General features: G+C 39.9%; 1 protein-coding gene across 1 annotated transcript; it reads right to left on the minus strand.

The window, feature by feature from the left end:
- Positions 1-12,427: 12,427 nt before the first annotated feature.
- On the minus strand, positions 12,428-21,246 carry LOC141754870 (DLA class I histocompatibility antigen, A9/A9 alpha chain-like). The gene is made up of 8 exons (XM_074614283.1): positions 21,090-21,246; positions 17,774-18,040; positions 15,879-16,157; positions 14,657-14,953; positions 14,197-14,286; positions 13,821-13,838; positions 13,612-13,684; positions 12,428-13,100 (listed from the first exon to the last, which is right to left on the minus strand). The coding sequence occupies exons 1-7, from the start codon at positions 21,136-21,138 to the stop codon at positions 13,638-13,640; spliced, it is 1,047 nt and encodes a 348-aa protein (XP_074470384.1). The 5' UTR covers positions 21,139-21,246; the 3' UTR covers positions 12,428-13,100; positions 13,612-13,637.
- Between the last annotated feature and the right edge of the window lie 944 nt (positions 21,247-22,190).

The following is a 22,190-nucleotide window of genomic DNA, read 5'->3' on the forward strand; positions in this document are numbered from 1 at the left end:
CCCGCTGGCCTGCCTCCCTCTCACTGTCTGTTATTACTGAGTGTTGTAGGCACCCCCGATGCTACCACCATGCAACAAAACCTGACCATCACATGTATCCTCTATAGGCTGTTGTTGAATAAGCATCACCGCACCCAAGTGTGTAATTGATCCACAACTTTCATTTGCAAGAGTGAAACATAACCCACATTTATTTTGATATCTGGTGTGCTTGTGGACTTCCTGCATTGACGCTCCTTTTCATATTTTGTATATGTGGCTTTTAAAGAGGCTTCAATGCAATGTCCTAGTGTCTTAAGACGTTTTCAGCACCTTACCAAGAGCTATGGCTTTCCCAATGTCCCCACATATACTCGGCATTGGTAAACTAGATGTGTGCAATAATAGGGAAAAAAAAAATGTGTTGTCTGTTCTTTGACACAAGCGTCTCATCTTTGTATTCCTTTGGTTTTGAGCAATGGGGGGCTGGATCAGCAAGTTGTTTGTTGCCATCGACTGATACAAATCCAGCACTGAGAGTGACCAGAGCACATCGCTGGCAGATCAGAGTGTTCATCAACTCACTACATGATACTCCTTGTGTAACCTTCAGTGTCAAAGTTCATGCACAATGGCAATAAAAAAAAAACTATTGGTTGTTTTGTCCATGTTGTAGTGTGTGTGTGTCAGTAAAGAAGAGTCTGGGAGCATCACTACTGATACCACAAAAATATCTAGGGTACAAGGTCTTTGTATGTTGACAGCTACTGTACCGTACACAGAATCTGCTTTTGTGATTTTTGTACATACATTTCTATCTGTTAATGGGCCAGTTTCCTCTAGACCAGGGGTCAGCAACCTGCGTCTCTTCAGCCCCTCTCCACTGGCTTTGTGGATTTATAAAAATGGAAATGAATAACTGTTCTTTGTTTACATTTTCATTTTTATTTTTCATTGTTGTAGGTCTATGGTACGACGGTACGAAGGAGTGTTAGAGCCACATTGAGGAAAACAAATAAATCTGAGATTTCAAGAATAAAGTAATATTATTACGAGAATTCACTCATAGGTTTACGAGAGAAAAAGTTGTAATATGAGAATAAAGTCATAATATTATAAAGTAGTAATTTTATGTGTTATTTTCTTTTTTTCTCGTGAAATTACAACGTTTTGTTTTTTTTACGACCTCACAGCAACTCGCCTTACCTGGCACTTGCTGGCATAGACACGTGTACCTGTTGTTTCCCTCCTGACCTCCGGGTGGAGACGTTCTGTCACTTTAAACTGAAAAAACAGACCGGAAGTACTTGTAACCGGAAGTGTGGTTGTGACGTTGGGCTGTGGCGGGAAAGTTGTTTTGTTAGCTGACGAGCATCTTTGATTCGTTTCAACACTCAGGTAAACACTCAGGTAAACACTTTAACACTCAGGTAGACACTTTAACACTCAGGTAAACACTCAGGTAAACACTTAAACACTCAGGTAACACTTTAACACTCAGGTAAACACTTTAAAGGTCACCTATTATGCAAAATGCACTTTTCCATGTCTTTTAAACATCAATATCTGTCCCCAGTGTGTCTACAGGCCACCATAGTATCATAAAAGACCATCCTCTCTTTTTCTCCTCCTCCGTTTGTCCGGAAATGGGTGCAGAAAAAAAATCGCTTTTTTTCCTTCTCTTCTGACGTCATTAGAGAAATGCAAGCCATGTAAGGGTTTCCTGGGCTGCATCCCAAAGCTCTTAATTGCATCCCTGTTTCCCTCACTTGCGTCTCATCCTTGCGTCTTAGTCCCTCCCACCAGGGAAGCATGGAGAGACGCAAGGAAACCATGCGAGGAGAGAGGAAACGAGGAAATACGATTTAAGCGACATGGGACGGTCGTTTCCTCTGAAGCCTCACGTGAAGCGACGTCCGTTTCTGATGACAGCAGCAGCTGATCACATCTGGATCAGCTGTCAGTCAGCTTTAACAGCTGTTTGTGTCTGAACTGATCTAATACTAATAAAGACAAGTGCAAGCTGCAGCCTGTATTTCTACTGTGGACTGCTTAGAGGCTCAGGAACCATCTCTACTGGATCAATAACTTTATATTATTTATTCATTATTAGCGTCTGTAGTTATTGATATTCTGATTGTGAGTTAATTATTTCATAACCCAGAATATGACTATGGTGTTTTTTGAACACTGTACATTATTTATTAGGCTAAAGGGAAAATGTAAATGATGTATATCAAACCCGACGTTCAGGAATCATCAGCCTCATGTGACTGAATGGAAATGAGGATAAATGATGTAAAAGGTGTTTGTTGCTGACAGACAGACTCTCCTTTTCTCTCTGACTTTAATAGTTTCATAAATAAAAGTTAACGGGGGAAATAACAGATCATGAAAAGAAAAATCATTCTAATAAATGCAGAAAGTTATTTTAAGTCAGTTTGTCAGGTTTTATAAACCCCTCTGACTGTCAGGCTGTTTCACTGACGGTGTGTGAAGGAGAGATACTGCAGGTCCTTCTGCTGTTCAGAGCTTCAATTAACACACATTATAACTAGATGGTGAATCAGAAGACAACTAAACTATAAAACGTTTAATCTGTGATCTGTTTTCACTCCGGTATGAAACTCCAGTGATGTTGAGAGGTAAAGTTATCAGATCAGTCTGATCGGCAGCAGCGTCCAATCAGTGACTGATATCCAGTAAGGGGGCGTGTCGGTCGGCAAAAGACTTCCGGGGAGGATACACTGGTGTATCCTCGCTCATAGCTCCTCCGGCAAGCCTCCTCGATCCTCGATCCCCGCTCCTCGATGCACAAATAAGGGCTTTGGGACGGTCTTCAAAATGGCGCACCAGAACTACTTCCGGTTCAAGCGAGGATCGAGGAGCGAGGAAATGAAAATTAAGAGCTTTGGGATGCAGCCTCGGTCGAACCAGAGAGAACCTTCAGTAGCTGACCCCGCCCCACAGCGCGTCACTGTCTCTCCTCCTCAACCTAACTTGAGCAAAGTCTGCAAGAACCAGCAGAACAGGCTTCATGTACTCCCATCATCTAAATATAACATGTTCTTTCACAAAGGCTTTATGTAATTACACTGTTTAAACAGATGATATTTATATATTATATATATTTGATGTCATGCATGTAGCAGAGTACAGGTAGTAAATAGTGACTGTAAGCAACACAACACATTTCTGTTTCACAGTCAAACTTTATTTGAGTTGACAGATGACAATATTAATTATTCACAGCATTTGTAATCATCTCACCTGTTAGTTAGTTATGTTAACATGGTACAGGAGAAAGTCTTCAGCTCTGGTAAACTATGGTAAGCTAAGCTCCGGTGGTCTGTAGTCATGGTAACACAGAGACAGCTCCTACTGTAAATAATATACCATTACTCTGATCTTCCATACATTTATCTTTTAGCAGAAATAATGAACTGACTACTGTTTCACATCTTCTATTTTCCACCCTGATGGTCGATGTGTTTACACACCGTGTCATAGCGGTAGCATGTAGCTAACCCGTTAGCATGTAGCTACATGCTAACGGGTTAGCTCTGTATCTCCCATCTGCCCACAGCTGTCTGCTCTCCTCTGGGATGATTCTGTCGGTCATTTCTCACAGATGGATCTGTAAAGACAGACGTAAAACAGAGTGTATGTTTACGGTTTACAGAGTTGATGCATGAGGTAAACACTGAGTTAACTAACAGAGCTATAAATAGTATTATTTACCTGAGAGAAACCGTCAGGAAAACCTGGAATCTGGACCGCAGATGTTCATCATGTGTCGCCGATTTCTGATCAGATTCCTCCGGTAACGTGCGCTGGGTGAAGTTTCTGGTTTATAAACTTTAAAGTGGTTTATAAGCTCTATTCTAGCTGCTATCTCTCCACTCTGAGAGCTTCTCCGGGAGGGAGGGGGAGGGTGACGCTGTTGTTGTTGAGGAAGTTTGATTGACAGAAAACGCTGACCAATCAGAGCAGAGTGGGAGGAGACAGGCTGTGAATCAGTGGTTTTCAGACAGAGGCTGAATTAGGCTCTGAGGCAGGCAGACTCAGGCTGCAGTATGAGAAGAATAAAGGGTTTTTTGAACATTGCAGCATGTAAACATGTTCTAGTGCAACATTAAAATACATCTATGAACCTGGAAATGAGCATAATATGTGACCTTTAACACTCAGGTAACACTTTAACACTCAGGTAAACACATTAACACTCAGGTAAACACTTTAACACTCAGGTAACACTTTAACACTCAGGTAAACACTTTAACACTCAGGTAACACTTTAACACTCAGGTAGACACTTTAACACTCAGGTAAACACTTTAACACTCAGGTAAACACTTTAACACTCAGGTAGACACTTTAACACTCAGGTAAACACGTTAACACTCAGGTAGACACTTTAACACTCAGGTAAACACGTTAACACTCAGGTAACACTTTAACACTCAGGTAAACACGTTAACACTCAGGTAAACACTTTAACACTCAGGTAAACACGTTAACACTCAGGTAAACACTTTAACACTCAGGTAGACACTTTAACACTCAGGTAGACACTTTAACACTCAGGTAACACTTTAACACTCAGGTAAACACGTTAACACTCAGGTAAACACTTTAACACTCAGGTAAACACGTTAACACTCAGGTAACACTTTAACACTCAGGTAAACACTTTAACACTCAGGTAACACTTTAACACTCAGGTAACACTTTAACACTCAGGTAAACACGTTAACACTCAGGTAAACACTTTAACACTCAGGTAAACACGTTAACACTCAGGTAAACACGTTAACACTCAGGTAAACACGTTAACACTCAGGTAAACACTTTAACACTCAGGTAAACACGTTAACACTCAGGTAAACACGTTAACACTCAGGTAAACACTTTAACACTCAGGTAACACTTTAACACTCAGGTAAACACGTTAACACTCAGGTAAACACGTTAACACTCAGGTAAACACTTTAACACTCAGGTAAACACTTTAACACACTCAGGTAAACACGTTAACACTCAGGTAAACACTTTAACACTCAGGTAAACACTTTAACACTCAGGTAAACACTTTAACACTCAGGTAGACACTTTAACACTCAGGTAAACACTATAACAATGAAGTCAAAGTGAATATAGAGTTAGCACGCTGGGCTAGCTCCATGCTAACAGCTAGTTAGCCTGTTAGCTTCGGCCTGTTAGCTGCTAGCGTTAGCCTCTCAGCTCTCTCTAATGTGGCTCCTTTTCTCTGATTGAACCTCCAGACCAGGACCAGGACCAGGACCAGGACCAGGACCAGAAAAATGTCCGTCAAACGTCCAAAAAAAAGTAAAAAGAAATGTCTGAAAAAAACTCCGAAAAATGTCAAAATAAAGTAAAAGAAAAATATTCTGTAAAATGTCCAAAAAAGTTAGACATTTTTAAAAACAAACTCAGAAAAATGTCTGAAAAGTTTCAAAAAAGTCAGAAACATTTCTAAAAAAAAACTCAGAAATATGTCTGAAAAAAATCTGAAAAATGTCCAAAAGGTTGAAAAAAGAGTCAGAAAAATGTCCAAAAAAAGTAAAAAAAAAATATATATATATATATATAAGTCTGAAAAAGTCTGAAACATTTTTTAAAAAAAACTCAGAAAGATGTCCAAAAAGGTTGAAATAAGTCAGAAAAATGTCCAAAAAAAAAAAAAGTCTGAAACATTTTTTAAAAAGTCAGAAATATCTGAAAAAAATCCGAAAAGTTTCAGGAAAAAAATCTGAAAAATGTCCAAAAGTTAAAAAAAGTCAGAAAAAAGTTTTAAAAATGTCTGAAAAGATTTACACAGTATTAGTGTAACACACAAAAGAGTCTAATATCTTGCGTTAGCCTTAGCTCTCTCTGTGTGCTTGTGTTCTCTGATTGTGTTTTTGTCCAGTTTGAGGAGTTTCTCAGTTTGTCTGTCGCTTTGCTTCGTTTCTAGAATCATCCTCAACAGGAAGTGAGTTTCTCCAAACAGCTGGTTCAAACCTGTCTCTGTGAACTGTCTCTTTAACCAGATCACACACATTCAGGCTGCAGCTGTGTGACCTCTGATAGTTTCCATGGAAACCAGAGCATCCCTCAGAGAAGAGCTGCAGTTGTTTCCAGGCTAACATGGACCATGTTATCAGCACTACGTGGATGGGAGTAAAACAAGAGGAGACAGCAGTACCTGAACATTTCCGTGTGAGTCCAGGACAACAGAGTTCAGCAGTCAAAGTGGAGACCTGCTGGATCTCAGAGACCAGGACCAGGAGCCCGGTTCAGAAAGCAGCTTTAACAAACTCTGAGATGGAAAAGTTTTCGGTTCCAGAACAGCTGATCAGAGTTTGTTCCATCAAATGTGAGGATGAAAACAGCCTTCATCATCAATGGAGCTCCGATACTACGATTCACCATGGCAACAGGTAACTAAGAGGCAGAGCCTCCATCTGGATCCATTTCAGGTAGAGATAGTAATGCATGGATACGCTGACTGTGCACATTTCTCTTTTAAAAAGGTCCCAGCAGGGAAAAGTGTCAACAAGACAATAAAGTTTAATTCAGTGTTGTTCATGAATTCATCTTTTAGCAGACTGACATTTCCTTAATGGATGATAAAGTGGTGAACAGACTGACAGCTGTCTGTGTTCAGAGTCACAGTGTTATAAAGAAGAAGGACATGCAGAGGTTTCATTCTGAGCTGAGGGCCACTTGATGCTGTGTGATATTTGAATGTTCAAAGAAATGACTGACAGCACATAAAAGAGTCACTTTAGACAGTCCAGAGTAACAAACTAATATCTGACACGCAGTAAACCTTCGATACGGACTGAATGAGGAAATATAACACTAATCACTCTTTCTGAAACAGAGACCAGGACCAGGAGCACTTCAAGAGTGAAATTGAGGAGGACCAGCAGAACTTGGACCAGCAGAGCAACGAGGTCCCCAGAACACTAGCAGCAGGCTCGTCCTCTGCTACCACCGATGTTCAGGTCAGTGTTCATGACTTCATGGCTTCAAGTCGGCCATTTTTGGAGATACTGAACGGAAACAATGCAACCGAACTCCCAACTGTTCCTGATTGTTGTTGCTCTAAACGGTCAATTATTGAACCTTTTCACCGTATTCCGGTGTTTGGGTTCATCAAGTGACGAGACGGGAATAGAATAGGCTTGTTGGAGATGAACTGCGCCTCGCCTGGAAAGTAGACGAGATCAGGCGGCAGCAGCAGGGGGTGGTGATTAACAGCCGCGGTCAAGTCGGACAGTTTCGAGCAGCTTTCAAAGAATTTACAGGAATTCGATCTGTAGGCCGCTTGTAGTTATCAAGCTACTTAAATAAAGATCTAGAGAACAAAAAAGATGGAAGTGTAGAGATACAATAAATAAATAAAAGCATGAGCATAAAAAAAATATTAAATGAAGAAAATATACAGCAGCAGCAGTGATGGCAACAAAGGCAAGACGAGTTAGACGTTATTTCCTGCATGGATTGAGTGGCACAGGAAATGATGTATTGCAAATTTTTCACCACTTCCTGTGTGCACTATGTGGCGCTAGAGAACACACGCTAAACATGCATTATGTTGCTCATTATCAAGTGTAGACCACACAATGTAAGTTTCATGTGAATTAGATGTTTGTCACATAACGCTGACTTCCTGTTGCCAGTAGGTGGCGCTATGACTGAGTCAATATTACCATGTAGATGTCCTCAGGCCTGAACTCTTATGAAGTAGGTCAAGTTTGGGGCAGATTGGCCCAAGTACAGTCGAGTTACAACAGTTTGTCTTTCATTGGCCAATCATGTGAACTCTCCACCACGCCACGTCAACGCCGTTTCATAAAACCTCAAGATTTGAACAACTCTTCATCACAAAGGTCTTTAGATTGTACTGACCAAATCTGAAGTTGATCGGGTTAAATCTGCAGGAGGAGTTAGTTAATATACAGAGCCTGGTAATGGTAAAAAAACAAAAACCTAAAATAACACATTTAATTCAAAATGTCCGACTTCCTGTTGGGTTTACGGTATACCTCCAAGAGGCTTTTTTGTACATCTCATCATGTTACATATATCTGTCAAATTTCATAATTGTAGGTGAAACCACAATGAGGGGCTTAATTTTAGCATTTTTTTCCTGCCATTTTGTCACTTCCGAGCAAGAGACCCAGAAAATATCAAAATTCTCACCAGTACATGTGCCAAGTTTGGTCAGTTTCTGAGCACCTTTAGCCCCTCAAAAATGTGATTTTTATTTGCGTATAAAATATTAATTATAATAAACAAAACAATTTCAATATGGCCTCGCCGACCCCTGGTCGGTGTTCAGGCCCTAATAAGAGAGTTAAGAGAACGTTGCTGCATGAGGCCCATTGTGGGTTATGTTCTACAGACATGTTCTAAATGTTATTTATGGTTTTAGATAGCTCGCTCCACCATGGCATCTCACTGACTCTCTCTCTCTCTCTCTTTCTCTCTCTCTCTCTCTTTATGTCTGTCTGTTGCTATAGAAACGAAGAGGTGGAGGGGGACTCAAACGTCACAGCTGTCAGCTCTGTGGCAAATCCTTCACAACATCTGGAAGTTTAAAGATTCATGAGAGTTCACACTGGAGAGAAACCGTACAGCTGCAACGAATGTGGCACAACTTTTACTCGGAGTACTCACCTTAAAAGACACCAACGCATTCACACTGGAGAGAAACCGTACAGCTGTGACCAATGTGGGGCAGCGTTCACCAGTCAAGGTGGTCTAGAAATGCATCGACGTGTTCACACTGGAGAGAAACCGTACTGGTGTGACCAATGTGGGAAAACATTTTCTCAGTATATGTCCCTTTAAGGCCATCAACGCATTCACACTGGAGAGAAACCGTACTGGTGTGACCAATGTGGGAAAACTTTTTCTCAGGTTAATGCCCTTAACAGACACCGACTCATTCACACTGGAGAGAAACCGTACTGGTGTGACCAATGTGGGAAAACTTTTTCTCAGGATAGTTCCCTTAAAAGACACCAACTCATTCACACTGGAGAGAAACCGTACCAATGTGACCAATGTGTTAAAACTTTTACTCAGAGTAGTCACCTTAAATCCCACCAACGCATTCACACTGCATCGTTGTGAACATGTTTCAGAGGCCAGCTAGCTGTTTCCTCCTGCCTCTTCCCCATGCCCTGATAGCTATGTTGTTATATTCTGAGCTTCTCTCCACATTGAAGTCTGACCAACAGTGACTTTACAAAACAATTCATCAAGAAAATACTCAGCAGATTAATGGATGGTAAAGAAAAAAATGTATTACTGGAATAAAGGTCAGTATGTAGCCGTAGCCACAAGAACATACATGCTGTTTAGAACATAAAGACCAGAAACTGTTGACTGTAGTCGAACCCCTGGGCCTGTGCCCCGTAGACACGTTCAATAATCCATCCACGAGTCAACAGCTAGAGAAAGATCAAGGAGGACATTCACATCCGACACCAGAGACCATCTTTGAACAGAGACAGGGGTTACCATCTCCCCCCGACTACAACCACCTGTTATCATGTGACTGTGCTGGACTAGCGTCATGTGATGACAACTGAGGAAGGTTAAGTGCTGAAGAAGGCCATGGAAGGTGGTCAAAAGCTCCAAAAAGAGAGTATGTGAGCCTTGAGTTTAGAATGATTTATTCCAGATGTGTTCCCATTATTGTTTTTATCAGCTTCATGCATATTCTTTTGTTCTTATTGTTTTATAGTTCAACATTATATTTTCCTCCTCTGTGTAGTTTTCATTGAATAATCTTTATTTTACATTTATATTCACTGTTTTTATTTTCTATGACTGAATGTGGTTTTGAATTTGTCGATGTTCTCATTAAATTAGTTGACACAAAGAGATGCTTTGACTCCTCGTTTGAAACTGTTTCCATCAATCAATATTTGTTGAGCTGTTGTAATTGTCAGCATTAACATTGTTTCAGGACTAAGTCTCGAGCTAATTGGACTCATAATCATTAATCATCTGACACCAGTCAGATAATTAATGAACTCAGTAGTTAAAGCCCCACACAGCAGCTGTGACTGACATTTCAAAATGTTCCTAAAAGCAGAAGTGAATTAATCAGTGAATCAGTCTTTTCATATTGATTATCTGCTATTTTTACCTCCACCAAGGCCGAAGACCTGGGAAGGAGGTTATGTTTTCACCGCCGTTGGTTTGTTTGTTTGTTCGTTAGCAGGATTACTCCAAAAGTCTGCCTTGGATTTGCATACATTTTTTTGGAGGGATCGAGTGTGGCACAATGAACGATCCATTAGAGTTTGATGGTGATCCGGATCATGATCCGGATTCAGGAATACTTTTAAGGATTCCGATCAGCCTGAGCATTAAGACCACAGAGTATAACACATGCACAGTGTACCTGATGATGCGTGACCCCACCTTCTGAGAGCAGAGAGATACGTGTGTGGATGTGTGTGTGTGTGTGGAGCTGCTGGCCGTCCGCGGTGAGAAAGAACAAAGCGGTAGATGACGGGATGAGAGACAGCGTAGTGTAACGTTATACAGACATAACAAGGCTACTGAATGAGAGAGACATCCACGATACGTTACACGGAAAAACACCGTGTTAATAATAACAAGTTGACCACCTCGCGGTACGGCCAGCTGGGATCTGTTTTTAAAGTTACGCGTTGGCGGAGGTCATCGCTCTCCGAGTGACATTCTAGTTGTTGATGTTTTCCTTCATATCACAAATCCACAGCGTACTGATGCTACACAGAGAGACACTAAATGACTACAAGCTCTCTGGGGCCTGTTTCACAAAAGCAGAATGAATAAATCCAGGATAAGAGAGAAAGCGAGGCTTGACCTAGTGTAGTCAGTTCATCCTGGTTTAATACGTTTCACGTAGGCCAAGCCAGGCTGAGGAGGGACGACTAGGTTGAGCCAGGTGGAAGTAATTCAGAGAGATGCACGTTCACTGTTTTCTTCAACAGACCACGAGGTCGATCACAGATTTACTGATGCTGAAATGGAGTAAACTTGTTCTGCGTATTTTAAACCTCAGTGAGAAACATCTACTAACAGCTACTTTAGACCAGAGTGGAGACAGAGTGAGCCAAGGTTAGTCTCCGGCTAAACGCAAAGAAAACCCAGGTAATCACCTCCAACATCCTCCCGGGCCGTCCACTCCTAAAGACAGCAGGGGGTGTTTGTAACCCAGGTCACAAAGGCCCTGTTCAGACCTGGTATTAACATGCTTCTAGCTGGCAGCTTCATTCATTCGCTCGCAGTCCAAACTGAACTCCGCTTAAAAATCTTAAAGCTTAGTTTCCTCTAACTTACCCACATGTGTACATTCATTATAGATAATATCAGAAGACGTTTCCTGCTTCTATTTAAGCCATTTTCTATTTGGCTCATGTTTACTAGACTTAGCAGCCCCTTATTTCGCTTAAAGCTAAAGCTTAAGAAGTGATTATAGACATTTTCTGTTTGGGAAACTGATCTTAGGAGGACTATATCTATATATATATCTATGCTGAATGATCTTAGGAGGACTATATCTATAACTATATCTATGCTGAATGATCTTAGGACTATATATCTATATCTATGCTGAATGATCTTAGGACTATATCTATATCTATATCTATGCCGAATGGACGAGTGGATTCTATTGATTAAGAAAATGAAGTTGTATTTTATATCTAAGGTGTGTTTAGCCCTGAAATAGGAAAAGATAAATACGACATTCTTTTTAAAGGATTCTGGTGTCAAGATAAAAATACTGCAGGTTTGAAGAACAACAAATGTTACCATTAAAACAAATACTTACTAATGAGTAACCTAACACTGCCACATATATATATTGGAATATTACTGGACTGTTTTTATATGATTTGACATTATGGATAATGGCAAAGTGAAGCTGTTTAAACTTCTTCTCTGCAGCTCCTACAACACTTAATAATCCTGCTGATGACGTATAATTTGGTTGATTTTGGTTCTGAACTTGTGAACTTGTTGATGTCTTTAATACCTGTCTGGTTTCTTCAAGTACAAAGATCTTCATGTGTATCAGCTGGAACATCCCACACAGGTCATGGAGAGGACGTCGGGGAAGAGTGAGTTCATGTGTTTCATTATAACAATCATTACATCATGACATTATCTGAAAATATTATATTTCAAATGGGTCTGACTGCAAATCCAAAAGTAGGATGGAGTATTAGGGCCATTGAGGGGGGAAAAGAGAATAAAGTCATAACTTTACAAGAAAGAAAGTCGCAATATTACGAGAATAAAGTCAAAAAGTCATAGTATAGTATGTCGAGAACTTTCATGATAAAAAGTCATAGTATAGTATGTTGAGAAATTCACATGCAGTGACTTAAGATGCTCTTATAGAGAAAATAAACAGAAAAAAGCTAAGAACTGTATAAAAGCCTTTATTAATTGGTTTCTTATATTGATGTTGATGACGACATCCATAATCATGGTTAACTGAAGCTCAGTGACTTTAAGGGACCATCATACCAAACTGCAGAAATAAAAAGACCACTTGATGGAAGACAAATATTTAGATATATTAATAAATATGTAATATAAAATATCTATGTTACATGATAATAAAGTCAAAGATAGTCATATTATTTCATAGCAGTTTTAAAACCGTTCACCATCAGTGGAATTACAGGCCTGATGCTTGTTCAAGACCACTTTGTCTGGTTTGAACATTTATAGCACAATGTCCCAACAGAGACGGACACAGCAGATCGTCTTTACACTTTGTGAGCGACTCTGTCTTCTTCGCCGGCTGCTGTGACGGGAACGTTCACATCGCCAACACTCGGACGTCTGCTGCTCCTCAGTTGTCCCCTCCACCGGCGTCTTCATGTGAATCTGTCCTCTGGTGGACGGATGCTTCGGCAGCTCCGTCCACCTGCAGCATTGTCAGACTGAGAAAACCCAGGAGGAGCTGTGAGTCGGGCTCAGCTGGACGTCCAATCACGTCGCTGCAGCCTGGATGATGTCAGAGTGTCGTGGACTCCGGCGAGAATGTGGCGGCACCGCTCCTTGATCCAGTGCAGAATGTATCCATAAACCTAAAGAGGCAAAAAGAAAATAAAAATATATAAAATAGAAAACAAAACTATTTACCATAAATGTTTGGAGAGTTCAGTTCAACAAAAGCACATATTTACAGCCTCATGTAGACCTCAGATATCCATGATTCAGTCATTGAAGTGTTAACATGTTGTTAGTATAAATCGTTTATTTTAATTTGGTTCGACACCATTTTAATAAATTGGTGTCTCTGTTTTTCTAAAGGTTAATATTTGAGTTTTTAATATACAGACAGTTTATCTGAGCTGCTGATGTGAAGCTTTCTGAAAGCATCTCCGTCTTTCTCTTAATAATCTCACTTCACGTCATATTAAACAGTTTCACCTTCGTTGTGGAAAAACTCAAAGATGTTCTTTCCAGCTACAACGTGTCACAGAAGTTTTACAGCGGATAAAGAAACAATCACAGAAGCTCCTTCTGCACATAGTTTAAGGCAGCTTTGTTTAACAACAGGTGTGAATGCTTCATGTCCCATATGAAGCAACTCACTGTGTGCAGGCTGGTGTGTTCATCATTTAGGATCCTGGATTCAGTTCCTCCAAGACCTCAGCGTTGTTTACAGCTGTAAGGTCAGAAACACATTGTTAGTCCTCAGCAAACACTGCAGGAAGAAGTCCTTCAGCACAAAATACACTAACTCTTTTTAATCTACAGAGATTCAGCTCAGAGGAAATAGAATAAAAACAAGTTGTACTTACGAGATGGAGGGCGTTTGGCTGAAATAAAAAGACAAGACTAATTATTGATGTTGTCACAGTTGAAGATGTCAGACTTTGTCTCCTTTAATGTTTCCAGTGATGACCCGCTCTTCTACTCACTCAAACTCATCAATAAATCCCTTCTACCTTTTGTTTGACATCATTTATCTTCCATCACCTCTCCCTTACATCATCATGCTATAGTCATATTATCATCAAACTGTGGCTCTGAGCCTTACAGCACTGACTGCTGGTTCAAACACATTTAGATGTGCTGGGAAGTGAAATTAGTTTGGATAAAAGCATCAACTTAAAAGTCTCAAATCAAAACAGAGAGGAAAAGACATGAGACGATGTTTCTGTTTGGGTTTCTCACCGTTCATCTTTTTATAAATGACGACTCCAATCACAGCGATGAGGACGAGAGCAAGAACAACCACTGCAGCGATGATGCCAGTGGGCTTCTCTGTTGAGCACAAAACAACAACAAATAGTCACAACCTGAACACATGAAGCAGGTTAGAAGAGAAGAACATCCATAAGACAATGAAATTGTGTTTTGTCTGTTTGATTATTGATATGTTTCTATATTAATCAAAGCTAAGTAAACAGAGGACAGTCAGCACAACAGAAATGGTGGTAATAACTCCGGGTCCAGAGGAGCACGTGCATTGGTTTAATACTGATCTAAACCTTCAAGTTATATATAAAAACTAGATGATAGAAAGTGACAACAACACAACTTCCCATCCACATAAAACTACATGAACTGCAGGACAGTGACAGTGAACTAAATGTGTGTTTGCCATCTCCATCACTCCTGATCTCAGTCTCACCTCTGTTGGTCCTGACTTTGTCCAGTCTGGTGATGAGGTCGTGCTTCACACCAGAGAGCTGAAACACACAGTCGTACCTCTTCCAGTCTTTAGGGGGGACTGATGAAAGTTTCAGGTCAGCACTCATCTGGAAGGTTCCATCGTGGTTGGGGAGGATCTCTCCGAGGTCCACGTCCTCATGAAGATCCTCTCCATCTTTCCTCCAGAACAGTGTGGCTCTGTCAGGGTAGAAACCTGTAGCGTGGCAGCTGACTGGAGAGGAGGGAGTCTTCTGGAGGAGAGACACTGAGGGAAGCTCTGGAGAGTAAAGACAACAGTATTATTATTTACTGCATATTAATATTAGCATTCCTGTTTGATGTGTTTTAAATGCCTTCGTAACACATAGGGGAGAGCGGGGTCGGTTGGGACAGGGGGACAGTAGGGACGGAGACTTTTTAAATATAAGGTGTTAATATTTAGACTGCATTTATTCAATTTAAATGATATTTGTTTAGTCCAGAACAAGATGTCCCAACCGTCCCGGAGAGGCAGAGTTTTGTGAAAATGCACTCCTTGTACATTTATCTAAATTGTGTCTTTCACGTTCGGGTTTAGCTCTAAAACAAACTTGATATAAATTGTTAGCAGACACCTGTATCTGTTCAGGGATCAAACTATTCTCATTACTGGTCAAGTAGTCTGTGAGCAATGGGACGTTATTTGGTGTCGATACTGTGGTATATTTTCAAGTCTTGCACAGGACAGCGAGGCCCTAATTGTAAACATATGTGAAAGAAGCAGGGCAAAGGTCAGGGGCCGAAAGATAAACATGTAGGAGATACCTAAGACATGTGGTCAAACCTTAGCTCAGGGATTGGATGACCTGAACCCGATATAAGGGGGTGCGAGCCCCCAAAGGGCAGGACTTTCAGATTCGACTTGAGACCTCCGGACGCTCTAGACGTCCGTCATGACATGTGTGGCTTGTTTGTAATAAATTCTATTATACCAGCAAGAACAGTGTCCTCGGAGCATCCTTCATCATCACTTCAACAGCACTGTCGCAGAAAAGATACGACAATACCAAAGTGTGAGAGAGGTGAGAGAAAATGAAAGAAAGAGAAATGTGTGTAAAGAGAGACGCAGTGGGTCTCTGTATGTTGGTGACATGTACTGTAATGTTACTGTTGCTTAGAAACAGAGGAGACATATGAAGATTGTTCAGGTCATGTGATTCTACCTGTTCTCAGCAGAACGCTCCTCCCATAGTTCAGATACTTCTTCACCCACTCAGGACAAATCTGGGTGAGGTAGTGTTTTTGCTGTGCTATCCCAGCTTTCTCTTTATCCCAGTTGTGTTTGGTGATGACAGCCTGTGGTTTTGGAGCGACCCATGTCTCTGTCTCCAGGTCCAATGATATGAAGTCTTCTCCATCATAACCATCCTGAAAATAACCTTTAACCTCCTCAGTCACATCGTCCCATTCACAGCCGTACATCCTCTGGACAATGTGGACATCTGAGAGAGAGAGACAGAGACGGCATTAATCCAGAGTGAGATCACAGCCCAGTCATCTATTATCAGTTGATATCACATCTTTACCACAGAGACACACTGATCCACAGACACCAAGACAGAGGATCTACACCTCCTGCTGTTATTGGCTCCATGAAAGACACTTACAGCCAATCATCATGTGGACAGTGTGGACGTCTTGGAGAGAGACAGAGAGGCAGAGACTGCTGGGAAACAGAGTGACATCCTAACACAGTTCAGATCTTCTTTTTACCACAGAGACACAGTGCCTCCACTGAGACCAACAGTTTCTCTCCACTGCTGAAGGTGCTGTGGCTTCATGTGAGCTGCAGGAACAGAGTCCTGACTAGCAGACTCACATTAAACCTGATCCTGGACTGAACCTTACACCCACTGAGACCCTGCAGCCAGTGGATCAGTCCAACAACATCCTCTTCCTGTGACAAACTCCAGACCAGACTGTCCTGAGGCTGCTCTAGAAGCTTCCACTGAAGGACACTTTCAGTCCAGGATGAGTCACTAGACTCCAGCTGCTCAGCCAGGACAGCACTGTGTTACTACAACTGGTCACAATAAGGCAGAGACCATCAGGACCATTATGGAGACTGGGAGGCAGTCTGTGTGTCCTGATTGGTCCATCCATCAGTCAGTCATTCAAGACAACCAACAGCTGTTTCCAGCTGCAGATGTTGGCTTGATGCTGCCTGCTGGGATGGACCAACACACTGTGGTCAGTACAGTAGAGTTAATCTAATCTAATCTGGAGTTCTACTGTATAGTTAGGGCTGAAACTCATTATTCTTTTCATCATCAATTATTATTGGATTAATAGATTAAACATTTACTTATTTTAAAATGTCAGAAAATAGTGAAGATGCCCGTCACAAGTTCTCAGAGTCTAAAGTGAAATCTTCAAATTGATTCTTTTGTCTGAACAACACTGAACAGGATTTAATATGAAATGATATTAAACAGAGAAAAGGTGCAAAATCTGATCTAGAACATGTTTGATAATCTGCTTGATAAATTAAAAATTAAATACTGTATCATAGACACACTGTGGTCATGTAAAGGTAATCTAATCTAATCTGTAGTTTTAACATATATTTAAGGATAAAAGTTATTATTGTTGTGATTATTGATTATATCATGACTATGAATAAATCAATAAATTGTTTACACTGTAAAATGTCAAGAATTATAATTAAATTAAAAATATTATTAAATGATAAAAGTATTATTAAAACCTCCTGCTCCTCCTCTCATATGAGGACCCAGCAGAAGCAGCCTGCGGCCCGTTTACAGTCCTGCTCCGTACTTTAAGAAACCAGCAGGCAGTAATGTTCCTCTATCAGCTGTGGGTTGTAAAACTGTTGTGATAAACAGGTTCCTGCAGCAGAGTTCTTATGGACCAACTCACTGTGGGCAGTTCAGTAGACTGATTCTGATCTAATCTAGTGGAGACAAAGGGTTCATCATCTCTGCTGGTTATTATGGGATGGACAGAAACACTGTGTGTGTGGTAACATATGTTCACTAAAATACAGGATGAAAATATAAACAACATTTTATCAGTAGAAAGTGAAACATGAACAAACCTCCAGTTTGGTTGAAGCGCTGCTTTGCAATGTCAAGGTTGACTTTGAAGGCCTGCTGGGTAGCCATAAAGCTCCCAGTCTCCCTCTCCCAGTACTGAGGATCATCTTCTGTGACTTTGTTCATCCAGTCCTGTTTGGGTTCTGCTCTCATGGTGTTACTGTCATAGTGACTAATCTCAAATTCATCAACCAACCCAACAGTCACATACTTTGGGAAGTTTGGGACTCCAGTAGACGCAGTGTAGAAATACTTCATAGAGTGAGTCACTGGAAGAGAAAGTTAACGTCATGATTTCAGTTTTTATATCATACTTTTATAAATCACTGAACAACGTTATTTCTCTGAACACAGAATCAAAAAGAACTACAAGACATCCTAATAATCTCTGTGTAGTCAATAAATATATAAATATATTTAGTTCCAGACACTCTTTAATATTTCTGATGATTTAGTCTTGAAAACTGTTTTAATTATGAAATAAAATATAAAAGGAGTCTCATATTTAGGTCATACAGTTGTGTAGCTGACATTCATTGATAGAAAGCAGTTTGTAAAAACAGACATCATTTATTGATTTATTTGTATCTAGTGCTGGATATCTCAATGTGAAGAGAAAGTCCAGTTTAGTTTCCAGTTAGTGGAGTCATTTATTCTTCAGGATGCATCATTAGTAGTTCACACTCCTCATTATCACATTAGTTTGAAGTCTGTCTCTACTGTCCTCTGCTCTACTGTCCTCTGCTGTCCTCTACTTTCCTCTGCTGTCCTCTGCTGTCCTCTGTTGTCCTCTACTGTCCTCTGCTGTACTTTGCTGTCCTCTACTGTCCTCTACTGTCCTCTACTGTCCTCTACTGTCCTCCGCCGTCCTCTACTGTCCTCTGCTGTACTTTGCTGTCCTCTACTGTCCTCTGCTGTCTTCTACTGTCCTCTACCGTCCTCTGCTGTCCTCTGCCGTCCTCTCCTGTCCTCTACTGTCCTGTCTTCTACTGTCCTCTGCTGTCCTCTACTGTCCTCTACTGTCCTCCACTCTCCTCTACTGTCCTCTGCTGTCCTCTACTGTCCTCTACTGTCCTCTACTGTCCTCTACTGTCCTCTACTGTCCTCTGCTGTCCTCTACTGTCCTCTGCTGTCTTCTACTGTCCTCTACCGTCCTCTGCTGTCCTCTGCCGTCCTCTCCTGTCCTCTACTGTCCTGTCTTCTACTGTCCTCTGCTGTCCTCTACTGTCCTCTACTGTCCTCCACTCTCCTCTACTGTCCTCTGCTGTCCTCTACTGTCCTCTACTGTCCTCTGCTGTCCTCTACTGTCCTCTACTGTCCTCTACTGTCCTCTGCTGTCCTCTACTGTCCTCTGCTGTCCTCTACTGTCCTCTACTGTCCTCTGCTGTCCTCTACTGTCCTCTACTGTCCTCTACTGTCCTCTGCTGTCCTCTACTGTCCTCTGCTGTCCACTACTGTCCTCTGCTGTCCTCTGCTGTCCTCTACTGTCCTCTACTGTCCTCTCCTGTCTGAATGCATCTAGCTCATATTTCTGTGTTAAGCTGAACTTTAAATATTCTGCACTGAAAGATGTTTAACAAATCTGTCCAAGAATAAATGTGATTCTGTTAATACATCAAATCCTTAAACAGCATCGCCCGACCGATGCTGGATTTTTGAGGCGGACACTGATATCAATATTCAACATATGGGCCAACAGTATTTTGAATAGAGACACAGAACATAAACAGACAAACTTGATACAGATTCCTTAGTTGTTGTTGTTTTGTGACCAGTAGAACTCAGTGGGACATTTCACAGTTTACAAATGAACTGGTGCTCTCTGGAGGACAAACTATGTGATGGAGACACTGTTTATGAATGAGCTCAAACTCAGTTTGGCATTTCTGCACTTCAGTTTCTTGTTACTTATCAGCCGATATATACACCGATACCATATATCTGCAATAAGCTGATATCAGCAAATAATATGGAGGTGTGATTTATCAGTGTAGCTCTACTAAACAGCATGATATAGTACAGTCAATGGAACTATCAGTGTGATGTCATCTGACCCAACCAACACAACTCAGTATGGAGGTACTACGTTAAAGCATTATTAGATAGAATAATATACTATATGAAATATTATATCACTGAAGAAAATAAAGAGATGATGATATGAATGTTCAGTAGGTTGTTATTGATTATGTGTGTTTTTCTGTGTTGTCTAATTATTCTCTAAATATCATTTATTTATATCTTTTCCTATGCAAAATGTTAAATTAATTAATCTGTATGTATGTTTTATTTTATTAATTATGTGTTTGCTGGCTTTTTTTAATTCTTTATTTATTTATTTATATTTTATTTTTGTTTTACTTATTTATTTATTTTATTTTTGCTTTTGGTTATTTACATTATTTTATGTATTTATTTATTTATTTTAAATCTTTATTTTGAACCATCATTCCCTGTGTAGATATATTATTATACGTTATTTTATCTAGGCAGTGGGGGGTGAAGAAAAGTGAAAATGCTCTGTGTTAAATATCTGTGAATTATATTATTTTTCTTAAATAAAAAAATAATAATAATAATAAAAAATGGTATATATATATATATATATATATATATATATATATATATATACATAAGTTAATCAAATTATAACAGGTTTTTTAAATGGAATTTTTCAAATCTTTTTCTTATTTTTTTTTACATTAGTACCAATTCCCAGAGGACAAGAAGCAAATTTTTAAGAAAACTATGGTGACTAAAGTCCAACACTTTTAGCTGCTACTGGCTGCTAATTGGTAAATGTTGTTTAGACATACAATATGCAAAGCTCCAAAGCACCTTGTTTCATTATTACTGTGAGCTCTAACAACTTAAAAAGCGACTCTCTTACACCCCCTAGAGCCTGGAGGCATATTACACAAATACAATACCACAAAGAAATACATGGCTCCTACAAAAATGTACTTCTAAATACCATAAAACACAATATAACAAACAATACAGATACACCACCCACTACAGATAATATACAATCATAAAATAAATAAACATGTAAAAAGACAATAAAATGTAAGTATCTAGAACATGGGGTTAAACAACGTGTAAAATAAGATCTAGGTTAAATATATGACTACAATATATTATTATTACCTGATGAAAAATTATGAATGAATGTATCTCAATTATTATAAATAAACTCGTTAATAAAAAAAGCCTGATGGTGTTTTCATTTCTGCCTTAAAGTGGTGTTAATGAAGCTCTTCAAAGTGACTTACAGTAAAGTTATTATAACTACTAAACGTTGTTAGTAAATCTTACCTGCGGATGCAGCGTGGCAGAGGCACAGCAGGAAAATAACTTTCCTCATTTTGTTCACATAAAGAAACACCGAGAAGAGAAATTCACCACGATGTTACTCCTCTCCTTCTCCGTCTTCTTCTGGTTCCTTCCAACATGCGCAGCAGCTTCATTCTGACCATTAGAAAACTCCACATTGGCTGTGCGTCATGACTCATCATGAGTTACTAGGTGAGATTGAACAACACAGGTTTTCAGTGGGAAGTGACACTATATATTGACCGAAAAACTACAGAACAGGAGACAAACAGCAGCACATAATGTATATAAAGTCATAAATATCACTTCATCAAGTTATTGTTGGTTTTCTAAAGACAATGTATAATGGTAACAATTATGTTACAATATGTTTTGTTGTTATTTAACGTCATCCTATTCAATATTTAGGTTATTGTCATTATATATAATAATAATAACATATCCTAACACAATTGTGTTACAATTATTCATTGTCTTCAGAAAACCATCAATAATTTGATGTAATATCATATCATATAATATAATATCACAGTTGAGGGACAGGTGTTTGGACCCATAAAAACCCATAGAATGATAGAATGAAACACCTCTGAGATATGACGAACAGTTTAATGTGAGGCTACAACCTTTCAAAATAACAACCATGTTACTGTGTATGCCACAATATGCAGATCATGCTGGATCTCTGTCAAACAACACAGAAACGAAACCTAACAGGCTCATCAGGGGATTTCAGAGAAATGCTCCAGAGGGTTGTGCTGTTTGTGGCCAGTGGAGGAGCTCTAACCCCGTTACTGAGTCCTGAAAAGGCCTCATAGCCTACCAGAAATAAAAAACAGCAGGGTTCAGCAGAGAGACATTAAAAAGGAGTTAATCAAGTTGCATTGTGGGTAGGTTCATTGGGACTCACTGCTTCTGCCTGTTCCAGATCATTAGTGTTATCTGGAGAGTTTCATGTCTGTGTTTATAAAACAAATCAAAACATATTGTCATATCTTCTATTCTTGATCTATTTTACATTTCCTTTGGTTAAAATAATTATGTCTCTGTGATAGAAATCAAATATTGACGCCCACAGTCTGT

Source organism: Sebastes fasciatus, chromosome 17 (genome assembly GCF_043250625.1).
Source record: "Sebastes fasciatus isolate fSebFas1 chromosome 17, fSebFas1.pri, whole genome shotgun sequence".
NCBI classification, from domain to species: Eukaryota; Metazoa; Chordata; class Actinopteri; order Perciformes; family Sebastidae; genus Sebastes; species Sebastes fasciatus.